The sequence below is a fragment of the Aethalodelphis obliquidens genome, unplaced genomic scaffold (genome assembly GCF_003676395.1).
Source record: "Aethalodelphis obliquidens isolate GAN/ISIS:26980383/991018 unplaced genomic scaffold, ASM367639v1 scaffold46, whole genome shotgun sequence".
In the NCBI taxonomy this organism is placed as follows: Eukaryota; Metazoa; Chordata; class Mammalia; order Artiodactyla; family Delphinidae; genus Aethalodelphis; species Aethalodelphis obliquidens.
The window spans coordinates 6,786,508-6,807,989 of record NW_020837990.1 but is presented as its reverse complement, the minus strand read 5'-3'; the positions used below and the strand labels follow the sequence as shown (position 1 = coordinate 6,807,989).

General features: G+C 49.4%; 1 protein-coding gene across 1 annotated transcript in view; it reads right to left on the bottom strand.

Moving 5' to 3' along the window:
• DSCAML1 (DS cell adhesion molecule like 1) overlaps window positions 1-21,482 on the bottom strand; it is a 342,988-nt gene that overhangs the window by 59,996 nt on the left and 261,510 nt on the right. Inside the window, exons 9-11 of the mRNA XM_027082210.1 lie at window positions 17,178-17,456; window positions 16,631-16,750; window positions 15,565-15,741 (exon numbers count right to left, since the gene is read on the bottom strand). Of these exons, the coding sequence (XP_026938011.1) occupies window positions 15,565-15,741; window positions 16,631-16,750; window positions 17,178-17,456 (576 nt within the window). The remainder of the gene's footprint in view (window positions 1-15,564; window positions 15,742-16,630; window positions 16,751-17,177; window positions 17,457-21,482) is intronic.

Genomic DNA, 21,482 nt, shown 5'->3' with positions numbered 1-21,482 from the left:
TCCCTTCTTAAAGAGCCAGGGCCTAGCGTTGTTAATTTGATCGCACCCACTTCGGCTTCTTGTCTCCCCTGATTAGCCAGGCTCCACCTGAAGCATGAGATTAATTCAAATTGCATGGAAGCAATCAGCCTCGGCTCTGAGAGCTGGTGGGGAGGTGCCAGGGGACCCTAGCTGTCCACTGCCCGTGTACGTGGGGAGCAGAACTGACAAACAGGGTATGTGTGAAGGGGGTGGGACGTGGGTCAGGGACAACTGTGGGGCCTTTGAGACTTGGACTGAAGCCCTGTTTCTGCGGCACGGTGGGCCCAGCTGAGACCCTCAAACTCACCAGGTCTTGCTTTCTCCGGCCATAAAATGCATCAGTCATTCCCTCTCTTGACTGCTCGCCAAGGAGCATAAGCACAGGGTCGGGGCCCGGGAGGTGGGGGTATTATTCTCACATGAGGGTAGGACTCGGTCCTCCACTGCCTCTGGTCTTCTACTCTGCCCAGAATCTTGGAAAAGTGGTAGTAATAGTGAAAACAGCTAATGTCTACTGAATGCTTATTATGTGCCATGCACCCTGGTTAATGCTTTACATGAATTATTTCATTAAATCCACCCCCCAACCCTAGGAGGTGGGTCGTGTTTTTATTCCCATCTTGGAGATGAGAAAACACTCAACCCTGAAATGACCCTGAATATCCGAATCCTTTCAGAGACAAAAGGAGACACCACCATCTTTCTTTAATTACTTGGAAGGTAGTATTTAGGGGTCATTGCTGTGAATACCCTAGAGCTGGGGTCACCAAACTTTTTCTGCAAAGGACCCACAGTACATGTCTTAAGCTTTGCAGGCCATAGGTCTCTGTTTCAACGACTCAACTCAGTTGCTGTAGCTCGAAAGCAGCCATGGACAATAGGATACGAAGAATGGACGTGGCTGGGCTCCAGCAAAGCAGGTGGCGGGCTGGATATGGCCCTTGGTCAGTTTGCTGACCACTGCTCCAGGGTTAGTGCACAGGAGAAGCTTGGCTTGTTGACTCTCAACAAAGAAGGAGTTTCTGTTAGGAGGCTGGTTGCATTCAGACAAAGGCAGTTGTAGGATATTGGAAAGGACAGCACTTCAGCTCCCAGGGTTCTGGAAAGCACGCAGTTATGGATAATAAATCACTGGGCTTGGGGATCGTTGTGGTTTGAATTGTGTCCCCCAAAAAGATATGTCCAGTCCTAGATCCTGGTACTAAGGCAGGAGATAGATGGGCCCCGGGCTGAACAGTTTCTCCCCTGTGGACAGAAACTCCATAATAGCAGAAACTCCATAAAAGCAGGATGATGGAGGAGGCTGGGCCCTGCCCAGATGGAAGATAAGAGACCACATATTCCTCATTCTTGAAATCAAGGGGACCTCCCCAGCTACACACGCGCAGAAAGGCTCCGTGGAGGTCAAAAAGGGAGGGGGCGCCACCGCATAGTAAGTGATGCCAGCTACCCATAAGCCTCTTCACTAGAATCCATCTCGGCTAAGAGATGCGCACGCACACAGGGGAGGACCCTGAGATCAACCAAATACGGACCCAGAACCAGGCAAAGCAAGATGACTGGCCAAAGGAAACCCAGAAGAAATGACACATGCAAGTGATTTAAACTGCCACGAGTGAGCGACTCTCTCTCTAGGCCCGCCCATGTGTCTATCCACATGTATTGCACACTTCTTCCTCCTCATAAACACTTTACTTGCTTCACTACTTTCCGTCTCTGTGTGGAATTCATTTCTTCATAGCTGACGGGCCAGGGCCTTGCCGCTGGCCACTGGTCCCTGGTGGCCTGGTGGCTAGGATTCAGCGCTCTCACTACTGCTGCCCGAACTCAATCTCTGGCTGGGAATCGAAATCCTGCTTCAAGTTGCTGCAGGCCGAGGCCACATGAGATCAGGTCCTGTGAATGTGACCTTATTTGGAAATAGGATCTTTGCAGATATAATTAAGATGTCTTACTGGAGTAGGATGGGCCCTTAGTCCAATATGACTGGTGTCCTTATAAGAAGGGGAAGGGAGACACACACAGAGGGAAGATGGTTTGAAGACACCCGGGGAGACAGAGGCAGAGACTGGACGGATGCATCTACAGTCCAAGGGATGCCAAGGATGGCTGGCAGCCCCCAGAAGAGGCAAGACAACGTGTTCCCTGAGAGCCTGCGGAGAAAGCACAGCCCTGCTCACACCTTGATCTGGGATTCCTAGCCTCCCAGAACTGTGAGAGAATACAGTTCTGTTCTTTAAGCCACCCAGTGTGTGGTACTTTGTTACAGGGGCCCTAGGGAACGAATACAAGGTTCCAGTGTGTGACAGAAATTCCCTGTGCAGTGTTTCCAGGAGGACAGACACAGCCTGTCCCCATGGAGCTGGCGGGGGCTTCCTGAGGTGGGAGGTTGTGGGCTTTACCCTCTCTGCTCTGTGGGGAGCCCACCCCCGTTACACCCCCAGCGCCGCGGACAGGCTGGCAGCAGGCGAGCGGTGGCAGGAGTGTGCCCGGGCCACAGTGCCCTTCCCTGCAACTTCCACCCCAGCACCTGGCCCTGGGATGCACACCCGCTGCCCATGAGCAGTGCAAGGAGAAGGTTTCCTCCGAATCTCGACTTTGCCAGGTCTCAAGTCTCCGTAGACCTGAGAGGCCCACGTGGGAGCCTGACGGTGTCCTGAGGACTGGGCGGGGCTGGGGTCAGGGCTTGGGCTGCCGGGGAAAGCCCACCCGTGTCATCCTTCCCGGCCCAGGATAGGACAGCTGTTAGTCACACAATGACTCCTGAGTCACCTGGCGAGGTGGGAGCTGTAGGGGTCATTGGGTCCAGCACACTCCTCTGAGTAGAAATCCTGGCAGAAAGGCAGCCAGGGTTCGGCTGCATCAAGGCACCCCCAGCACGAAGCAAATATGTCATCTCTCCACTCCCATTTTTTTAAAAAAATAATTTGAAAAATATTTATTTATTTGGTTGCCCTGGGTCTTAGTTGCGGCTCGCCAGCTCCTTAGTTGTGGCGTGTGACCTCTTAGTTGCGGCACGCGTGAGGGATCTAGTTCCTGGACGAGGGATCAACCCTGGGCCCCCTGCACTGGAAGCGCAGAGTCTTAACACCTGCGCCACCAGGGAAGTCCTGCCACCTCCTTCATTTTTACTGGTGGCACCATCATACTTATCCCTTAGCCTGGAGCCCTTGACTCTTCCCCATCCTTTTCCCAGTCCATCATCCGGGCTGGCACCTGTTCCTTCTCAGCGACTCTTAGGCTCCCCCTTTCTCTCCATTCCCTGCTCAAGACCCGAGGAGCACATCCAGACTTCGGCGCCACTATCCATCCCCTCATCCCCAGCCCTCCTATCAGACGTCCTCCCCACCACCTCCCACGCCTTCCACCTGCCCGTCCTCCTTTCTTCCCTTTGTTGATCCAAACCCTACCTATTCCTAAGGTTCCACCCGAGTCCTGCTCCCCTAGAAAGCTCTGTCTGACCATGTCTGTCCACACTGGGTTTTTCCTTCTCAAACCCAGCACTGCACGTGTAACCCCAGACCTTTTTATTTTTATTTTTTAAATTTTCCAGTCTGGATGATTTGTATTTATTAAAGTGAATTTAGCAAGATTTAAGTGTACAAAATCAATGCACACAAAAAAATGTGGTTTTTTTCCTATTTGTATAAACAATCAGAAAATGAACCGGACTTTTTAGCACACTATCTTGCCTGCTTCCTGAAGGTGAGTGCCAGCTTCCTAACTAGTTTGTAAGCACCCTGAGGGCAGGGGTGGTGACTTACTCTTGCTGTTTTCTCTTTCGCAGACCTTGAGGCCACGTTGGACACATAGGGGCTTCTCAGGAAGTACATGTGTATGGCTTGACCGATCCAATAATTTATTCCGCCCCTGCCATTCAGAGGGGCTTTGATCACAACCAGGGGGAGCAGTTCTGGGCTCCCCACTTACGGCAGGGTCTGGAGGCACCAATGTAGCTCTTGGCCTGTCTGCATTTTCTTATCTAGGAAACGGAGGCACCCAGTGATAGCCCTGACTCCCTTGTGCCTCGAAATTACTGGCACATTTTCCTTGGCTGGCAAGTACAATGAGTGTAATTTTGTTATTACAAATTTTGTTATTAACATCCAGACCTGCTGGAGCTGAATGTAGGGAAAGCCTCAGATGACCCCTTAGAGCCCAGATCCATCTGGAAGGTCTGCCATGCTCACGGTCATGGGCACTGACTGCAGGGGTGACGGTGGAGTGGGGGTGGTGTGCTTTGTGCCACCACTGCCCAAAGCCTCCAAGAAGGACGTAAGGGCCCAGATGAGGGCGTAGGACAGGAGTTTTCCAACTGGGAATGGAGGTTGTACAGGCAGGTTCATTCCTGTCCCTTCACTAAAATCTCTCCTGCTGTCAGGGGACCTGGCTTGCTGTGATGATGAGAGGGGGTGGCACTGGGTTGGGGGGTTGTTTCACATGGAGACCTTTTTTTCCTACCTTAAAACCTTTGTACAAAGGTTCCTTTGGGGGTGGGTTTTGATGTGACGTAATTTGCTCCAATGATACTGTTTGCCTTTGGAGGTCAGTATGATCTCCCATGTTTCTCTGATTTAGACTTGCTTTTTAAAATAAACCCCTAAAACACTAAAGGCCCCAGCTCCTGAAAGATAGGCTCTGGAACTGTGATCACACTCCCTGCCAGGTCTGCACTGGCACAGCAAATGTCACCCACTCGTTGAGCTCTGTTAATGCCTTGGGGGCTGAGGGAGAGGGAGACAAGAATCGTGACTCCTCTGAGCACAGGAGCAGACTGAGTCCCAGGGAGAGGGAGTGACTGACCCCAGTTCACCCAGAAGCAGTGGGGGAGGTGGGGGACAAGAGGTCAGGACTCTCATCTCCCCGGTCAAGGCCTTCCTGTTCTCTAAGCCTTCTACTCATTTTGGCCTCCCTGGGTCCTACATAGGGCGGGGGAGCCCAAGCTGGCCCATGGCTTGACCTCCTGGCCAGGGCTCAGTGGGGGCTGCAGGAGGGAGCCTGGCCTGGTGAAAGGATGCATCCAGCCTGGTCTAGAAAGGGAGCTGTGGGCTCTGGGGGGGCATGTCCTTTGGCTGGAGACTCCTTGCCCTGTGGGAAGGGTGGGCGCTGAGGAGGACAGAAGAGGCCCTCTAGAGCAGGAGCCCCAGTCACCAGGCCTGAGGGAGGTGCTGCTTCTGCCTGACAAGGAGGAGATTCCTTTGGGCAAATTTGAAATGAGGACCACCTCAGGTCATCGGATACACAGTTATCTTTCCAAGGTTTTGCATCCTGACCTCTGCACCAGTGGTGAACCCCTGGTGGGTGACCTGGTCTACTCAGGCCTGGGGCTTCCTTTCACCAGGGTGGACACCCCCCTTCCCCACTTCCTCAATCCCCACTTGGCTCCTCCTCTCCTCCCTCCTGAATCTGTGACTCTGCAGTTGCCTGTGCAGTTGCTCGGGAGGGCTCCTGGATCTGGCTTTAATTGGTCTGACATTTTGCTAAACAAACAAATCAAAACTCAGACCAAACAAAGAGTCCTTATGGGTTTAATTGGCCAAGGGCTTTGCCTTGGCCCCATCACTGGAGATTTCACAGAGAGGAGGGGAGCCTGGGAGATGCAATAGGACCTATCTAATCAGGTAACCTGCAGCACAAGGGGGCTGCCGAGTCCTGCGCAGTAGTGGCATCAAAACACAGCCAGCAAGATAACCTCATCCACCAGAGGGCAGACAGCAGAAGCAAGAAGAACTACAGTTCTACAGCCTGTGGAAGGAAAACCACATTTACAGAAACATAGACAAAATGAAAAGGCAGGGGACTTTGTACCAGATGAAGGAACAAGATAAAACCCCGGAAAAACAACTAAATGAAGTGGAGATAGGCAACCTTCCAGAAAAAGAATGCAGAATAATGATAGTGAAGATGATCCAGGACCTTGGAAAAAGAATGGAGGCAAAGATTGAGAAGATGCAAGAAACATTTAACAAAGACCTAGAAGAATTAAAGAACAAACAGAGATGAACAATACAATAACTGAAATGGAAAATACACTAGAAGGAATCAGTAGCAGAATAACTGAGGTAGAAGAACGGATAAGGGACCTGGAAGACAGAATGGTGGAATTCACTGCCACAGAACAGAATAAAGAAAAAAGAATGAAAGAAATGAAGACAGCCCAAGAGACCTCTGGGGCAACATTAAATACAACAACATTCACATTATAGTGGTCCCAGAAGGAGAAGAGAGAGAGAAAGGACCTGATAAAATATTTGAAGACATTATAGTCGAAAATTTCCCTAATATGGGAAAGGAAATAGCCACCCAAGTCCAGGAAGCACAGAGAGTCCCAGGCAGGATAAATCCAAGGAGAAACACGCCAAGACACATAGTAATCAAACTGACAAAATTTAAAGACAAAGAAAAACTATTGAAAGCAACAAGGGAAAAACGACAAATAACATACAAGGGAACTCCCATGAGGTTACCAGCTGATTTCTCAGCAGAAACCCCACAAGCCAGAAGGGAGTGGCATGATATATTTAAAGTGACGAAAAGGAAGAACCTACAACCAAGATTACTCTACCCAGCAAGGATCTCATTCAGATTAGACGGAGAAATCAAAAGCATTACAGACAAGCAAAAGCTAGAAGAATTCAGCACTCCCAAACCAGCTCTACAACAAATGCTAAAGGAACTTCTCTAAGTGGGAAACACAAGAGAAGAAAAGAATCTACAAAAACAAACCCATAACAATTAAGAAAATGGTAATAGGAACATACATATCGATAATCACCTTAACCGTGAATGGATTAAATGCTCCAACCAAAAGACACAGGCTTGCTGAATGGATACAAAAACAAGGTCCATATATATGCTGTCTACAAGAGACCCACTTCAGACCTAGGGACACATACGGACTGAAAGTGAGGGGATGGAAAAAGATATTCCATGCAAATGGAAATCAAAAGAAATCTGGAGTAGCAATACTCATATCAGATAAAATAGACTTTAAAATAAAGAATGCTACAAGAGACAGGGAAGGACACTACATAATGATCAAGAGAACAATCCAAGAAGAAGATATAACAATTATAAATATATATGCAGCCAACATGGAGCACCTCAATACATAAAGCAACTGCTAACAGCTATAAAAGAGGAAATCGACAGTAACACAGTAATAGTGGGGGACTTTAACACCTCACTTACACCAATGGACAGATCATCCAGACAGAAAATTAATAAGGAAACACAAGCTTTAAATGACACAATACACCAGATAGATTTAATTGATATTTACAGGATATTCTATCCAAAAACAGCAGATTACACTTTCTTCTCAAGTACACATGGAACATTCTCCAGGATAGATCACATCTTGGGTCACAAATCAAGTCTCGGCAAATTTAAGAAAAATGAAATCATATCAAGCATCTTTTCCTACCACAATGCTATGAGATTAGAAATCAATTACAGGGAAAAAAACGTAAAAAACACAAACACATGGAGGCTAAACAATAAGTTACTAAATAACCAAGAGATCACCGAGGAAATAAAAAAATACCTAAAGACAAATAACGAAAACATGATGATCCAAAACCTATGGGATGCAGCAAAAATCAGTTCTAAGAGGGAAGTTTATAGCAATACAAGCCTACCTCAAGAAACAAGAAAAATCTCAAATAAACCTTTCGGTGTAAGGTTAGATTACACCTAAAGGAACTAGGGAAAGAGGAACAAACAAAACCCAAAGTTAGCAGAAGGAAAGAAATCATCAAGATCAGAGCAGAAATAAATGAAATAGAAACAAAGAAAACAATAGCAAAGATCAATAAAACTAAAAGCTTGTTCTTTGAGAAGATAAAGAAAATTGATAAACCATTAGCCAGGCTCATCAAGAAAAAGGGGGAGAGGATTCAAATCAATAAAATTAGAAATGAAGACGGAGAAGTTACAACAGACACCGAAGAAATACAAAGCATCCTAACAGACTACTACAAGCAACTCTATGCCAATAAAATGGACAACCTGGAAGAAATGGACAAATTCTTAGAAAGGTATAACCTTCCAAGACTGAACCAGGAAGAAACAGAAAATATGAACAGACCAATCACAAGTAATGAAATTGAAACTGTGATTAAAAATCTTCCAACAAACAAAAGTCCAGGACCAGATGGCTTCACAGGTGAATTCTATCAAACATTTAGAGAAGAGCTAACACCCATCCTTCTCAAACTCTTCCAGAAAACTGCAGAGGAAGGAACACTCCCAAACTCATTCTATGAGGCCACCATCACCCTGATACTAAAACCAGACAAAGATACTACAAAAAAAGAAAACTACAGGCCAATATCACTGATGAATATAGATGCAAAAGTCCTCAACAAAATACTAGCAAACAGAATCCAACAACACATTAAAAGGATCATACACCATGATCAAGTGGGATTTATCCCAGGGATGCAAGGGTTCCTCAATATACACAAATCAATCAATGTGATACACCATATTAAAAAATTGAGGAATAAAAACCATATGATCATCTCAATAGATGCAGAAAAAGCTTTTGACAAAATTCAACACCCATTTATGATACCTCAACATAATAAAGGCCATATATGACAAACCCATAGCAAACATCATTCTCAATGGTGAAAAACTGAAAGCATTTCCTCTAAGATGAAGAACAAGACAAGGATGTCCACTCTCACCACTATTATTCAACATAGTTTTGGAAGTCCTAGCCACTGCAATCAGAGAAGAAAAAGAAATAAAAGGAATACAAACTGGAAAAGAAGAAGTAAAACTGTCAGTGTTTGCAGATGACATGATACTATACATAGAGAATCCTAAAGATGCCACCAGAAAACTACTAGAGCTAATCAATGAATCTGGTAATGTAGCAGAATACAAAATTAATGCACAGAAATCTCTTGCATTTCTACACACTAACAATGAAAGATCAGAAAGAGAAATTAAGGAAACAATCCCATTCACCATGGCAACAAAAAGAATAAAATACCTAGGAATAAACCTACCTAAGGAGGTAAAAGACCTGTACTCAGAAAACTATAAGACGCTGATGAAAGAAATCAAAGATGACAAAAACAGATGGAGAGGTATACCATGTTCTTAGATTAGAAGAGTCAATATTGTGAAAATGACTCTACTACCCAAAGCAATCTACAGATTCAGTGCAATCCCTATCAAATTACCAGTGGCATTTATCACAGAACTAGAACAAAAAATCTTAAAATTTGTATGGAGACACGAAAGACCCCGAACACCCAATGCAGTCTTGAGGGAAAAAAACAGAAATATAGATCAATGGAACAGGATAGAAAGCCCAGAGATAAACCTACGCACCAATGGTCAACTAATCTATGACAAAGGAGGCAAGGATATACAATGGAGAAAAGACAGTCTCTTCAATAAGTGGTGCTGGGAAAACTGGACAGCTACATGTAAAAGAATGAAATTAGAACACTCCCTAACACCATACACAAAAATAAACTCAAAATGGATTAGAGACCTAAATGTAAGACTGGACACTATAAAACTCTTAGAGGAAAACGTAGGAGGAACACTCTTTCACATAAATCACAGCAAGATCTTTTTTGATCCACCTCCTAGAGTAATGGAAATAAAAACAAAAATAAACAAATGGGACCTAATGAAACTTAAAAGCTTTTGCAAAGCAAAGGAAACTACAAACAAGACGAAAAGACAACCCTCAGAATGGGAGAAAATATTTGCAAGCTAATCAACGGACAAAGGATTAATCTCCAAAATATATAAGCAGCTCATGCAGCTCAATATTAAAAAAACAAACAACCCAATCCAAAAATGGGCAGAAGACCTAAATAGACATTTCTCCAAAGAAGATATACAGATGGCCAAGAAGCACATGAAAAGCTGCTCAACACCACTAATTATTAGAGAAATGCAAATCAAAACTACAATGAGGTATCACCTCACACCAGTTAGAATGGGCATCATCAGAAAATCTACAAACAACAAATGCTGGAGAGGGTGTGGAGAAAAGGGAACCCTCTTGCACTGCTGGTGGGAATGTAAATTGATACAGCCACTATGGAGAACAGTATGGAGGTTCCTTAAAAAACTAAAAATAGAATACCATATGACCCAGCAATCCCACTATTGGGCATATACCCTGAAAAAACCATAATTCAAAGAGACACATGCACCCCAATGTTCACTACAGCACTATTTACAATAGCCAGGTCATGGAAGCAACCTAAATGCCCATTGACAGACGAATGGATAAAGAAGATGTGGTACATATATACAATGGAATATTACTCAGGCATAAAAAGGAACGAAATTGGGTCATTTGTAGAGACGTGGGTGGATCTAGAGACTGTCATACAGAGTGAAGTAAGTCAGAAAGAGAAAAACAAATATTGTATATTAACGCATATATGTGGAACCTAGAAAAATGGTAGAGGTGAACTGGTTTGCAGGGCGGAAATCGAGACAGAGATGTAGAGAACAAACATATGGACACCAAGGGGGTAAGTGGTGGGGTTGGGGCGGGTGGTGGTGGGATGAATTGGGAGATTGGGATTGACATGTATACACTGATATGTATAAAATAGATAACTAATAAGAACCTGCTGTACAAAAAAAATAAAATAAAATTCAAATATTCAAAAAAAACCTCAAGAAACACAAAAAACCAAAAAACACAGCCAGCCCCTTGCAACCCGGACTAAGCAGCCTTTCTTTGTAACTGCCTCTCGGTGAAGCATTCTCTTTGAAGATGCTTTATTTTTTCCCCAATGTGTCAGTTGGAGGACGTATTGCCTCTTTCCCCTTTTGGTCATTATCTCTCTTTTATTTAAATTTTACTTTGTAACAGGGAGATAAAAGGTAGCTCTGTGGATGTAGTATTTTCTTCTGTTAATTACATTTATTTTTCAACCAAGTTCTGGGAGGTGGTCTGGTCTCCTGAAAGGACCATGCACACAGCTAGAATCATAGATTGTCTGAGCTGGCAGGGACCTTTGGTTCAGCTATGACTAGATTCTAGTCCAGGCCTCTTATTGTACAGATGGGGAAACCGAGGCCCAGAGAAGGGAAGGAATGGCTCGCAGATACGGAGCCCGTGAGTCAGAGTCGGGACCAGAAACCAGTCTTCTCTCTCTTGCTCTGTGCTCTCTCTACCAAACCGTGAGTAGACAGAGGCAAGCTCTTGTCTCAGCTGGGCCGATGTCACCCAATGACCTCGATCCAGCACCTTCCCTTCCCTGAGAAGGAGCTACTGCCCACCAACCTCACAGGCAAGGTATGGGCTTTGTACATTGTCAAGTGCTGAGCGCTGTGCTGTGCCAGTGGGAAGGCTGGGCTATGTGCTCAGGCACCACCCACGCTCTCGGGGTCAGGGAGGAGTGGGGACCAATCGGGACTGGATGGTTGCCAACACGGGTGTCCAGGGGCTAGGGAAGACTTTTGCTCCCTTTAACGAACTCTTAGAAATCTGGGGCCTCGAGGAAAGCAATTCTCCAAGAACCACCTCTGGAATCCCAGCCGCCATCAGACCCCTGAGCTTCCGGAACTCTGGTTTGGTGCCTGACATTGAGAGTCAACGCTGCATAAAAAGAAAACATTTCACTTCCCAAACCCGTAAGCACCTCACATGTATTCTCCCTGTCCATCCTCCCTTCATTCTCCACCAGACACCCTAAGTTCCCCCTTCATCTGAGGACGCGCATGGCCTTGCCTGCCTCCACGCTCTTGCTATACTTTGTCCTCATCCTGGAATGGAATGACCTTTGCTTCTATTGGTTCTTGTCAGAATCCTTTTCATCCTTCAAGTCCTACTTAGTGACTGTTGCTTTTGTGGAGCTTTTCTTGGCTTTCCCTTGTAGGCCCTGCAAATTAAAACTGATTACTCCATCCCTGATTCTCTCTGTGTCACATTGTTTGTGGCTTTTTAAGGCACTTATCACTTTGTGGATTATAGTTATTTTGGGTATATGTCTATCTCCTCTTCAAGATCCTCAATTTCCTGAGAATAGCGACTCCATTTTATCCAGCACTAGATTTTCAGCACCTAAAACTAATTATTGCTAATGATTATTGAATGTGTATTTGGTGTCAGGTACTGTGTTAATTGCTGTAAGTGCGTGTCTCACTTGAATCTTAGCAATGAGTAAATAGCATTATATTTCCAAACTTACAGAGGAGGAAATTGGGGCCTACAGAGATTGCTGTCCAAGATCCCACAGCTATCAAGTGGCAGAGCTGGGATTTGAACCCAGGTCTCTCTGGTTCTGAAGTCTGTGCCCTAATCCACAGAGTTTTATGGACTATTTAGTGAGTGCCCAGTGAGCAACTGTTGAGTTATCACTGGAAACTGTCAGGGTCAATGGTTCCCAACAGAGGGCAACCACAAATGTCCAATTTGACACTTGAATGCTTTTTATGATGTATATCCCTTTGAGACATTTACTCTCTTACTTCTACTTGGCTAAAGCGGGGACTAAGGTCAGTTTGCCTTCTGAGAGGTCACACAAGTGTGAGGTCTGACAAGGTGGAGCTGTATAGGGTCAACGTTTTCCTGAGTGTGGTGGGGGCATCAAGGAAAGCCGCGCAGTTGGCTTTGTAAATGGCAGGTCTTTCTGGAGCTGGCCTTGCGGGTGGCGGTGGGGGTGGGGGAGTGCTGGTGGTGTGGGCTGTCTGGGATGGACTGAGGGCTGACCAGGAAGGGCTTAGCCCTGGCAAGCCCATCTGTGACCCACGGGCCCAGGTCCTGTGGGTCCTTCCCTATCTACCTGCGCCTACCTGGGGGAGGTGGGAGAGGTAGAGGGGGAATGAAGGAGGAAAAGGGCAGAGCAGGCAGGGGGAAGGACGTCCTAGAGGAGGAGCTGAGGGTGGGTTACCTGAAGCAGTGTGCCCGCAGAAGAGCAGCAGGAAGTGGGATGGAAGTTCCTCAAGAAGGTCAGGACTACCCCACCCCCATCACCAAACGGTCCCATTGTCACAGGAGCCCCTTCTGAAAGCCAGATCTGGGTGGAATGATTCAGGCTGGTATTGAAAAGCAGTCAGACTCTCCAACCCCAGGCAGAGGCCCCAGCCGTGCTCAGCCCTCCACACCGACTGCCCTCAGGCCTCAAATTCCTCCTCCTCTCCTGCTGGCATTTGGGGCGGCACAGGGGCTTCTAGCATGGCTGGCAGGTCACTGGGGAGAGCGAGGCTGGAATGGAAGGAGGCGTTTGTGACAGAGGAAGTTGTGCAAGGAAAGGGTCATCGAGGGGGCACATGTGGGAGAGGGTTTGGAGACCCCGGGTGTGCAGAGGGTGTGGGAGGGGGCCCAGCTGGAAAGCAACCTGTAGGGGAGGGCCGTGTGAGGGGGGATGCTGCGTGAGCAGCTCGGAGAGACTGTGTCACAGGCAGCCGATGAGGGAGGCACGGCGAGTGGGAGAATACGAGCCGGAGGTGTTTGTGAGACAGAGCAGATGAAGGGAAGGCGTGCGCCTGTGCCTCACTATGGAAGGACGCAGAGCAAAGCGACAAGGTGGCTGGAATGAGGACAAGGGGGAAGACGGAAGGAGCAAGGTCCAGATGCCGCCCACAAGTGAGGACAAGTAGTACGGAGCTCCCATCATCCCTTGGGAAGAGGGGCCAGAGGTGTACGCTACTGCGAGAGTGGTGGCTGAGTGTGTGGCTTGGTGCTACGCGTGTTCGTGAGGCTGCCCGGGATTTACGAGGTGTGTGCTCGTAGCTGCTGCCTGGGTCGTGACGTGAGGATGGCACCGAAAAATGCAGGTCCAGAGGGGAGAAGAGAATTGCCCAGGACGCCCCAGGACATCAGGGACAGGCCGACGTGAGCTGGGTCACCTTGCACACAGCCCACCCCCTGGCCCCTGCGTCTCCCTTCACCCACATCCACCTCAGCGCCACAGAGAAGCCACGGGCCACAAAGGCACCGCCACGCTTGCCCAGTAGAATCCCCTACCTTAGAGAAAAAAGGCAAAGACCAAAAAAAAAAAAAAAAAAACAAGCCTGAGAGTTTGAGCTCTTTTCTCCTGCTGACAGTGGGGAGATAAGGATCAAATACCAAGGACGGCGATAGTTCCACGAGGTGCCTCCTATTTCCTCTTGCCACACGCAGGCGGAATTAGCAAAGTTCTCCCCAGCTGAGGGATGTAGATTGATTGCCTGGTTTTATTAAGGACAAAGTGCTTTTTGATAGTGTGAGGGAAGAGCTCCCCAGAGCGGGGATTCCGGTGCCCGGAGCTTCCCGAGCATCGATCGATTGCTGGGGCTTCCCCGTCTTGTGCTGAGTGAGCGAGGGTTTGGCAAGCGATAAAGAAGCTATGATTCTTAAAGGCGGGGACTCCAGGGAGACGCTGGGCGGACCGCACACTGGGCGCTGCTCTCAGCTGCCTTTCCTACACGTACCTTGGAGTGTCTTCCATTAAAAACAAAACTGGTGGCTAAATCTCTGACGGCCTACTGGGTGCCAGTTACCATACTGGTTGCATTATCCATGTCATCTGACTTACTCTTGATACAAAACATAACAGGTAAGGCGCTCTCTTGACCCTCCTTTTGTACATCAGGAAAATGAGACACAGAGGCCAAGGAAACCCGTTAGAGGTCACTGTAATTACCACACGGCGCCCAGATTCACAGTTGGCTTGGTCAGATGCTAAAACTCAGGCTCTTACTGCTGTTCTCCGTGGCCCATGGTCTGTTTCATGACAAAGGGCCAGACACTGTCTTGATATGATTCCTGGGGGCTCACTATACAGACCCCTAAGAGCGTAAAGGGATAGGCTCGTCCAGTAGGAATGTCTGTGTGTGACTTAACAGAACTCAGGGATATTCTAGACTTCAACGCCATTGATTCTGGCTCTAGGTCTGGGGATTTAGAAGCCAGAGATATGGTACTGAGCTAGAGTGAGTTTTACTGCCTTTTTGGCTTTTCCAAAGCTTCTTCCCCTTTCCATGATCAGTTCCTGTGTTACTTACAATGATTTTGGGAGCTGAGTGGGCTGGGAATGAACCTCTAGCACAGGTGAGGAAAGGAACCTAGAAATGTGAAGTCACTTGCCCAAAGCCAGGAAGCTCATCAGACAGATCTGGAATTGGAACCCAGGATTTCAGCCCATAGGCCTATCTCCTACATTGCATACGTGGTCTCCTTGCTAAGCCACAAACAGGTTATACACTAGCAGGTGTACATTAAATAAAAGAAATAAATTGTTTGATATGACTCTTCAGATGGAATTGCCAACCAACAGAGCAAAATAAATGGGCTGTCGTACGATACTGTGGTACAGCAAATCACGAGCCTATCATGACTGGAGTGGAGCGAGCTGGGGCCATTTAGAGTGAGGCCATTGTTTTAGATGAGAGTGCTTTGGAATCCCCCAGCAGAGGTTCCCAAGCCCACCTCTGTCTAGGAATCCTTCCCGCCTTCCCTTCACAGAAGGAGCAATGGAAACCAAAGGGGGAGGCAGGGTGAGTGCAGAGATGGGCCTTGGTCTATGATCAGGGGTGTCTGGAGGGTTGCACGGGGGCAAGACTCACTCTTAACAGTGAGGAACATGGACTTGCTGATGTCGGTGCCCACGCCGTTGCTGGCCTGGCAGAGGTAGTAGCCGATGTCCTCTTCCAGGACGTGGCGGATCAGTAGCGAGCTGTTGGGTAGGATCTGGATGCGGCCGGTGAGGGGCACTGGGTGGTACTGCTGGGGGTTCCCGCTCCCTGAAAGGAGGCGGCAGTTAGGAGGTCTGGTGTCTAGGCTGGGGGGTTGGAGTGCCTCAAGGAATGGCTGATACCTTTCTCTTGCTGATCTAGGGCCATTTTGTAGCATCCCCAAAGTGCTGGGAGCTCACATAGTTCTTGTTTCCTGGGAAATAGGAAAGACCCTCACAGAAGCCTGACCCTGCCTCAGATTTGAGGTATGGATCTGAGGTATGGAGCTGGGGGGGGCCTCAGCTCAATGCCCACCTTGGCACTGAGCTTCCTTTGGGCTGAATTCCTTGGAGGGGAAGAAAGAGATCTCTTTGGGCCACTTGGCAATAGGCAAAGGGAAGATCGAGCCCTCAAATGGCGGTTGCCTGGTTGTAGGCAGTCAGGCCTGGGAAAGAAGCCAGCCATCCTCCAAGGGGGGCTTTGGATACCTCCTCCCATTGCCCCAGAGTCAGCCATGGACACAGTAAGGATAAGAGGTTGGCGCAGGGCTTAGTCAGAAACCAAATGCATCCTTGGGATGAAGTTGGGTTCCAAGAAGGACCAAGATCCCAGAATAGGTTGGACTGGTGAGAAGCAGGGGTCAGTGAGACTCTGGGACCCTAGGGTGGGGTGGGGAGAGTTGGGGAGTATACTGAGTTCTAGGGTTGGAGGGGGGAGGGGAGAGGTCCATCTACGGGGACGAGAGGAAATCTGGAATTAGCATGACAGCTATTCCTGGTCCATAGACCCTTTGGGGGTGGCTGAGGATGACTTCCAGTTCAGGTATAGCCTGGGGTCTCAAAGTTCAGAACCCAGGGCTAGGAGTCATGCATGTGTAGAGACCAGGCCAAGTCGCATTAGTATCCTCCCCATCCCATCCCTGGCCATGCTCAGAGATGCTGGCTGGCCAGGGGCTTACCCTTGGCATGCTTCCACATGACCTTGGGTGGGGGGTAGCCGTCCACCGAGCAGTTGAGCACACCAGCCTTGCCATAGATGCCATCCTGGTTGTTGGGCTGCACCACGAATCGAGGGGGCACTGCAGAAAGCGGGAAGGTGGGGGAGGAACAGATCATCTCGGGCTCTGATAGGTTTTCTGGGGGCTTTGGGCACCTTCCATTCAATGTTAGCCCAGCCTGGACCATTATAAAGTTGGGAGCAGGCACCTCTGAACATCTGAAACCCAAGATGTTGAGAGCTTTTGCCAGTCGCATTGGGTTGGGAGCTGGGAATTGAGTGCCAATTCTGACTTCACCAGTGACCAACTGAGCCAGGGTCTTCTCCTCTCACGGCCTCCGTGTCCTGGCCTGGAGAGTAAGAGGTTTGAACCTCTTGATCTTTAAGGCCCCTGCCAGAGTCAACTTTCTCTGAGCCCGTGATGCAAACTTGAAATCTAGAGAGTGTTTTTAGCAGCAGACAGAGCTGGACCCTTCCTCCTCCCAACCTCACTGGCCCGTCTCACTCACCGCGCACGATGAGCTGGCGTTCCCTGCTCACGGTGGCCGCTGTGTTGCTGGCGATGCATGTGTAGTTGCCATTGTGCTTGAGGGAGACGCTGGAGATCTGCAGGGAGCTCATGAATTCCTTGCTCTCGATGGTCACGCCCGAGCCTGAGATGATCACCTGTCCATCTTTCCTCCAGGTGATGCGGATGGGCATGTCCCCCGAGGACACCACGCAGGGGATGTAGAGCAGCTGGCCAATGGAGGCAGGCGGGAATTCGAAGGGCTGGATGAGAGGGGGCACTGGGAAGGCAAGGGGAGTGCTGCTGTCAGGCCCCCACTCTCCCCAGCCTGGCCAGCAGCATGCCCATCCCTGCCTGGCCTTCAGGAGGGTGGGCTGCAAATAGAGTTCCATGGGCACTGGTGCCTGTTTTCCCATATGTGCAGAATCTCCTGGGGTGCCCTGTCATTGTCCCCTGGCTCCCGTCCCTCTGCCCACCCAGGCCTGGATCTGCTGTCTCTGTTCAGGGCCCGGGCTGGCCTGAACTAATCATGACCTTCAGATTTGTACTGGAACTTGAATGGTGATGACTCATGTGCTTCTTGACTCCTGTCTGCTTGCTGACACACTGCCCAGCTTTTAACCTGACTTCCCTGCCATTCCTCGGTGCCCCTGTGCTCACTGTCTCATCCCAGAGCTGAGTCTCCCAGATGCCTGGGGGCCTGGGATGGATAGAGATGACGTGCCTCAGATGCTGAGGCTGTCCTCCGTGTGCACCCCACAGCTGCTCATCTAAAGCCAGGCTGCTGTAGCCTGGTCTCCTCCTGTAGAGGTCTCATCACCCACCCCATTGTCTTCATGCATTAGGACGGGCGAGAGGAAGCTCCCATCACTGGTTGTTTTCAGCTCCTTTATACACACCTCCCACCAATAATGTGATATGGGCTTAATTGTCCCCACTATACAGATGAGAAAACTGAGGTTCAGAGCAGAGACTTCATTTGCCTTAGATCACCCAGCTCATAAGAGGGGACTGTGGGATTTGAAACCTGATCTGTCTGCTCTCCAAGTCCAAGCCCTCTTTCTTATGCTACCTGGTTGCCTTGTTGAGAAAGCCCCAAACATGCCCAGACCAGAGACCCCTTTGTCTCATAAACAAGCTCCCCATGGGTGGCAGGAAAGAGCAGAGAGGGAGCCCTGTCATCTGCAACATAGCTAGTTGGTTAGACTCACCCAGCTAAACGTCATCCACATAGCCCCCACCCCCCAGAGATTCGGCCCTCCCCCTCTCCTACTGCCCACATCTCAGCCCCTGGGGGGGCCTGTCTGGAGCCTGAGCCTCTGCAAGAGGGATCCTCCTTTCTCAGCTCTGGCTAGAGCAACAGCCATTATCTTTATGATAACTCAATTAGGACACAGTGACTTCCCCAGCAAGTGGGGGGAGAAGAGAGAGAAGGAGACAATTAGCTTAACAAGGCTGAGCACCCAGTAGATGAGACATCCTTTCTGCAGTCAAATAATTAGATTACAAGGCTGTCCACAGTCCTCTGGCCTTCTCCCGGGCACCAGCCCCACCCCTCCTTGGAAGCTTGCTACTCTCCCCACCCAGAGTGGACACAGCAGGGGGTGAACCCTGAGGGGAAAAGGATAAGTGACATCATATGCATGCCCAAGGCACCCCAAGGATTTTCAGGGCTCAGTGGCCAGGCGTGGACAGGGCAAAACCCTAGGCAGCCCTTTGGATCTCTGGGGAAGCTCCTGGTCAAGACTTCTAGGTCCAGAGGAAGTGACATTTAGAAGGGCTGTTGCCCCCATGCCCTATGGGATGAGAGCAGGGGCCTTAGCTGACCTTCTCAGTGTCACCTCCCACCTTACCCTTCACTCTGGCCATGGGGGCTCCATCGGTTTTCCGTAAACACCCACAGCTCCGAAATTCAGCCCAGGCCTGGGTGAACACAGCTGGGCCCTGGGTGGAAATAACCACCATGTGTGCTCTGCCATGGGCCCAAGTCCAGGTCCACAGTCCAGCCAGGTTTTCTGAGGCTCTGGTCATTGTCCGGATCTCCCCACCCCCAAACTCTGCCTGCTGCTACTCCCTGGGCTGGGGCCTTGCCCCCAGTATTCTGAGTGGTTTGTGGGGCCTTGGATATCTCCAGAGAGATTTCTCTGGAGCCCTGACTCTAGTAACGGCCCAATGCTCATTGCTGAGATTTCCCGGGGACTCCTCGTTGGGCTCTGCTGATGTTCCCACCGCCCTTTTTGGGGTACTTTGGTCAGATTGAGTCCTCTGGCCTCCTTGGACTTTTTTTTTTTTTTTTGCGGCACGCGGGCCTCTCACTGTTGTGGCCTCTCCCATTGTGGAGCACAGTCCCCGGACGCGCAGGCCCAGAGGCCATGGCTCACGGGCCCAGCCGCTCCGCAGCATGTGGGATCTTCCCGGACCGGGGCACGAAGCCGTGTCCTCTGCATCGGCAGGCGGAGTCTCAACCACTGTGCCACCAGGGAAGCCCTCTTTGGACTTTTTGATGGAATTGTTGCAGAGACCCAGATCTGCAAGCCAGTTTGTCTCCTTAGGTTTAGCAGAACCAATTCTGGTCCAGTCTTCCTTCCCACAAAGACCCAAATCTAGAGCCCAGCAGGCCTCATGGGAAACTCCTCTCCGTCCTTGCAGACCCCGCTCCAGTACCACCTCCTCTGTGAAGCCTGCCCTCCTCCTGCACAGCCCTACAACACCTGGTTCACACCTTGATCATGGCACTCATCACATGCCGGTGGGGTATCTGTTTGCATTACCGCCTTCCCTGGGTGTCGGGGAGTTCCTGAAGGGCAGTAACTAGGACTTATTTACCTGGCAAATTGTAGGAGCCCAATAAATGCTTGTCAGGTGAGTAAATGAATAAATATATGTCTGGATATCATTTCCTGGGTTGACCTTAGAAGTTTCCCTATGAGGTGGGCAAGGGGTGGGGAGAGCACAGGATGGGGGTTCATCCAGAAAAAGGGGGAGCTCTACCCTCTTCCTCAAGATGCTGTATTTATGCTACAGGATTTTGGAGCTGGGAGCTTCTCCCTTGGTTCTTCCTGAGGTTCAGGCCCTTGCTAGCACCAGAGCTGGCTCCTTTAAGAGCCCTAGGGACATGGGGAGAGTCGTGGCAGTCATGAGGGCCTGCAGAGGGGAATGTGTGGGTCAAGCAAGGAGCTGGGGGGCTCCGCCTAGAGAGGAGAGGGCCTTGCCCCAGGGATGGATGGCCAAGAGCTCCATTTCCGTTGAGGACAGAGCAAGTGGAGACTGGAACTAGGCAGGGAGATTTAGCTCAGGCAAGGCAAAGATTGTCTCTCTCAGTAAGAAAGGATTTAGATAATGGAATAAGTTACTAAGGCAGGTTAATTCATTAATTAACTAATTCATCTAATATTTATGAAATGCCTGCTCTGTGAAGGCATTATGCTCCGTGTGGGCTGGGGAAAGTGGAAGCATGCTTAAAATATGCATAGAACCTCCAGAAGCATAGCATTGGCTCGGGAAGTTAAGACATTTCCCTCAGTGGTTGTTGGACAAGCACCACGTGAATACACAGATACTGAACTCAGAGACGAGAAGAGGTGTCATCTGGTCAGGTGAGCGCAGCTGCATAGAGGAGGTGGCATTTGGACGGAGGCTTAAAGGATGCACGTGCTTTACAAAATATATGGAGTGAGAGTGTGGGAAAAGGCTGAAGAGGCAGAGGCCAACCAGGGGCTGTCATTCCCTTCCGGTCTTCAGGAATAACACTAATGGCAATTCGAGTGGCCAGGGAAGGAGAGAGCGGCCAACCCCCATCCTGGGTGGGTGGGGGGCGCGGTTAGGCATTCACCCAGGCCAGCCAGAGGTCTCTAGTGCACTGCTGCCCTGCTGGAAGTAGATGGCCAGATCACCCCCAGGGGTCCAAGGAGTAAGGCTCTTTACTTCCCGCCCCACTCTGCCCTGCTGCAGGTTGATGGGGCAGGTGTGGTTCTGTGGGGGGATAAGTGTCCCCTTAGAAACTCCTTGGTGGGAGTGGTAGAGTCCAGAGCTGCTCACAGAATTCCTCGGCCCCAGGCTGGCATTCCGATAACCCTATAACTCCAGCACATGAGGACCGCCTGGAGGGAGAAGAAAGCCTAGGGATCCCGGCTCCTTCACGGGCTTGCTGAATACCACCAGCAGGAGGCTGTGATGGGAGGCTCTGAGAAGCAGGGTGGGGTGCCCCGTGATGTGGACATGGGACTGCTTTCTGAACTGTGAGTCTCTGGTGTCTCCCCTGCACTCAGAGGTGGATACGGGCTCGCTGAGTGTGTGTGTGTCCGTT